Source organism: Drosophila montana, unplaced genomic scaffold (genome assembly GCF_035044405.1).
Source record: "Drosophila montana isolate Dmon_TW-CO22-7 unplaced genomic scaffold, ASM3504440v1 contig_2668_1, whole genome shotgun sequence".
NCBI lineage: Eukaryota > Metazoa > Arthropoda > Insecta > Diptera > Drosophilidae > Drosophila > Drosophila montana.
In genome coordinates this window covers 1,052,637-1,055,817 of record NW_026997535.1, presented here as the reverse complement: position 1 = coordinate 1,055,817, position 3,181 = coordinate 1,052,637, and the positions used below count along the sequence as shown (strand labels likewise).

Sequence of the window (3,181 nt, the reverse complement as noted above, 5' to 3'; positions counted from 1 at the left end):
CTGGGGCTCTATAGACAAGACTCGATATTACAAAAATAAAAAATCAAACAATTTAGATTTAGTAAGGCCAGAGCAGGAGAATGCATAAAAAAATAAAAAACAAACAAAATAAAAGAAATATATGTGTGTTTAACATTTGAGACTGTCCCGTGGGGCTACAATTTACATAGACATTATGTACTATATAGAGTTGAATTGATTTAGTTTGAAATTCATTTGGAATCCATGCCAGCCCAATACAAATATGCAACAAAACATTTTCTATAGCTTTAAATGTATATTAATCAAACATTCAACAACTTATTAACTTATAGAATGTTTATATATTGTGTTTTTGATAAAACGCTGAATATTTCCACTAATGTTTTTTATTGTAATCATTTTGTTTTTCAAAATATACTCAAATATCAAAATGATTTATATATGTAGTTAATCGTACATGTAATTTGCCGGAAATTAGAGACCGCACATTAAATAAAAGAAAGAAACTTTAAAACACAAAATTGAAACACTGGAATCAAAAAACAATGCTCTTCAAACATATAGAATTTAACATTATGGTCAAGATATGTGTGTAAAGTGATAGAAATCAAATAATAAAGAAGGATACATTTATATTTCAAGTTTGTCTGTGTGTGTGAGAAGCAAGCATGTGAATGATTAAATAAAAAGCCACAATGAAACATAACTCTTAACTGTTTTAACTAGCAATTAGTTACTAACTAATTAGCGGTACGCAGTACGCAGTCGCATTGTCACAGTCTTTGCACAGTCAACAACAAATTTGGAAGATCAGTTTCTGCTGCTGTTGACCTTGTAGATGCGACACTTGTTGTCCGTCAGCGCGGCCAGGTAGGAGCCAGCCGGCGTGCCCACCGGACAGATGTCGTAGACCACCTCGTTGACGGGCATCGTTTGGACGCGTTCCTCGCGCCGCACATCGTACATCATCAGCTGCTTGTTATCCTGCAAGTAGCCAACGACCAGCGTATTATCTTCCACGCCCATCTGTGTGGGTCTTGTCATATAGGGCGTGGCAGTTGAGCCAAATATTGTGGCTTTAATCTGGAGCACTGGAGTGCCATCGATTTTGTCCAGCTTGGCGAGTATGAAACGCGACTGCGGATACTGGGCATTGGAGCGTGCCGAGAAGAGCACCGTGTCCTGCAGCACATCATAGTGCATGGATAGGAAGGGACCGTCCACGTTGAGGCGCGTGGGCAGGGCCGTATCATTGGCATACTCATAGAATTTCACTATGGTCAGCTGGCAGACTAGAAAGCCGCCATTGCTGAACACCTTGCCCGTGGGCACGGCAGCTATGTTTATCACAGGACTAAAGTTTTCTGCAAAGATGCGTAAGCTTTAATGCCATTCGATTCGTTAAGCGGGCACACACTCACCCTCAGATGGAAACTCGCTGAGAATCGTCTCCGGGAAGCGCATGTCGAACACATAGACCCCACCGCGCAGGTCGCCCGCATATAGAAAGTGCTCACGCTCGTTGCGGTCCACGCCGCAGGACCACAGCGGCTTGTCGTTGGCCGTGAACACGCTGCTGCACTGCCGGGTGCGAATGTCGAACGTCTTAATGCGCGTCTCCCGACTAGCCACGGTCAAGAGATGCTGGCTCTCGCTGAAGCCAATATCGCGCACCAGCAACGCGGAGGTGTGCAGAAAGTGGAGCGGCTTGAAACTGGGCGAATCGATGAAGCGCACTCCATAGCCGGGAAACAGAAGCTGTGCGCTCTTCTGGGACGCAACCAGCGTGGAGTGCGGCGCCGAGTAGAGCAGCACACGGCAGCCGGGCTCTCGTGTTATCTCAAAGTTCTTCTCCATGTACAGTCGATGGCTGGTCAACTGGCTGAGGCTCTTCAGTGTGCCGCCACCGCTTAGACCGTCGCTAAAGGCGCCGCGACAGCCGCCGCCCGCACGCAGCACCTGGCGCAGCCTCTCGAAATCCAGCTGCAGTTCGTTCAGCTTGTTGACGGTTAGGGAATGTGACATTTTGACTGTTGCCAGTTCGGTGGTCAGAGCCTGGGCGCGGCGACGCTCAGCGTCCAGCTCCCTGCGCATGTCGTGCTCCTCTGTGCGATCTATGGCCCGCAGTCGCTTCGCATACAGGCAGCGTATGTCCCGATTGGTGGCCTTCGTTTTGCACTGCGGGCACACCTTAACCGCCGACTGCCGTTGACTCTCGATGAGCCAGCGTCGAATGCAGGACTCGCCAAACAGATGTCCGCAGCGCAGTGATACCAAGCGATGCTCTCCGCTCATCTCCCACGACTCCAGGCATATGGGACACGTCATGCCGTCGTCCTCTTCGTCGTTCGAGGATGGCTTGGCTAACGGCGTGCCCATTTCCGTGCTGGCCACTTTGGATAGACGCTTGCGTTTCTTTGGTGGTGATGGCGAATCAAGATTTATTATGTTATCCTGTTGCAGCTGTGCTCTGCGGGACGTAGTGGGTCGCTCAGCAGCTGGTTCCAGCAGAACAACCTCATCTTGTTCATCAGGAAGCGGCTCTGGCTCGTCTGCTGGCTCGGGTTCTGCTTGCGCAGGCTCTGCTGGCTCAGGTTCTGCTGGCTCAGGTTCTGCTTGCGCTGGTTCTGCTAGCTCAGGATTGCCTTCTTCAGCATCAGTTTCTCCGGCATCAGTTTCTTCGGGATCTGCTGGCTCAGGATTGGCTTCTTCAGCATCAGTTTCATCGGCATCAGTTTCTTCAGGATCTGCTGGCTCCGGTTCTGCTGGCTCAGGTTCTGCTGGCTCCGGATCCGTTTCTTCAGGATCAGTTTCTTCAGCATCGGTTGTATCAAAAAAATCTCCGTGATCTTCTGCATCAGAATCTGTTTCCTCTTCGGAAATAATTAAATCCCCATACTCATCGTCATGTTCCCCCATAAACAGCATGTCTATTAGCATTAGCGCGTATCTTGCATCGGAGTACCTATCGCTCATGGAACAACAGTAGTTTTTAAAAATTGCGTGGAACCGAAAATTAGCGTTGAAATGCTTTTATGGAATAAACATTCTGCTGCATTTGTTTGCCTTACGGGCGATAATAAAAACATTAATAAAGCGCGTCGATTTTGTTGACTTAAAGTTGCGATATCTGGCAGCACTGTCGCGATATTATCGAGTAGATATGCCTAAGTATCGATGCTCTGCAAACCATTTCGAG

General features: G+C 47.8%; 1 protein-coding gene across 1 annotated transcript; it reads right to left on the bottom strand.

The window, feature by feature from the left end:
- Positions 1-594: 594 nt before the first annotated feature.
- Positions 595-3,108, bottom strand: mus302 (mutagen-sensitive 302). The gene is made up of 2 exons (XM_064683850.1): positions 1,404-3,108; positions 595-1,346 (listed from the first exon to the last, which is right to left on the bottom strand). Exons 1-2 carry the CDS (start codon positions 2,956-2,958, stop codon positions 793-795), a joined length of 2,109 nt encoding a protein of 702 aa, XP_064539920.1. The 5' UTR covers positions 2,959-3,108; the 3' UTR covers positions 595-792.
- Positions 3,109-3,181: the final 73 nt, after the last annotated feature.

Coding starts and splice junctions, on each gene's coding strand:
- mus302 (XM_064683850.1), bottom strand. CDS start 2,958: ATGAGCGATAGGTACTCCGATGCAAGATACGCGCTAATGCTAATAGAC. Junction 1,347..1,403: donor CAGCGAGTTTCCATCTGAGG/GTGAGTGTGTGC, acceptor GCATCTTTGCAG/AAAACTTTAGTCCTGTGATA.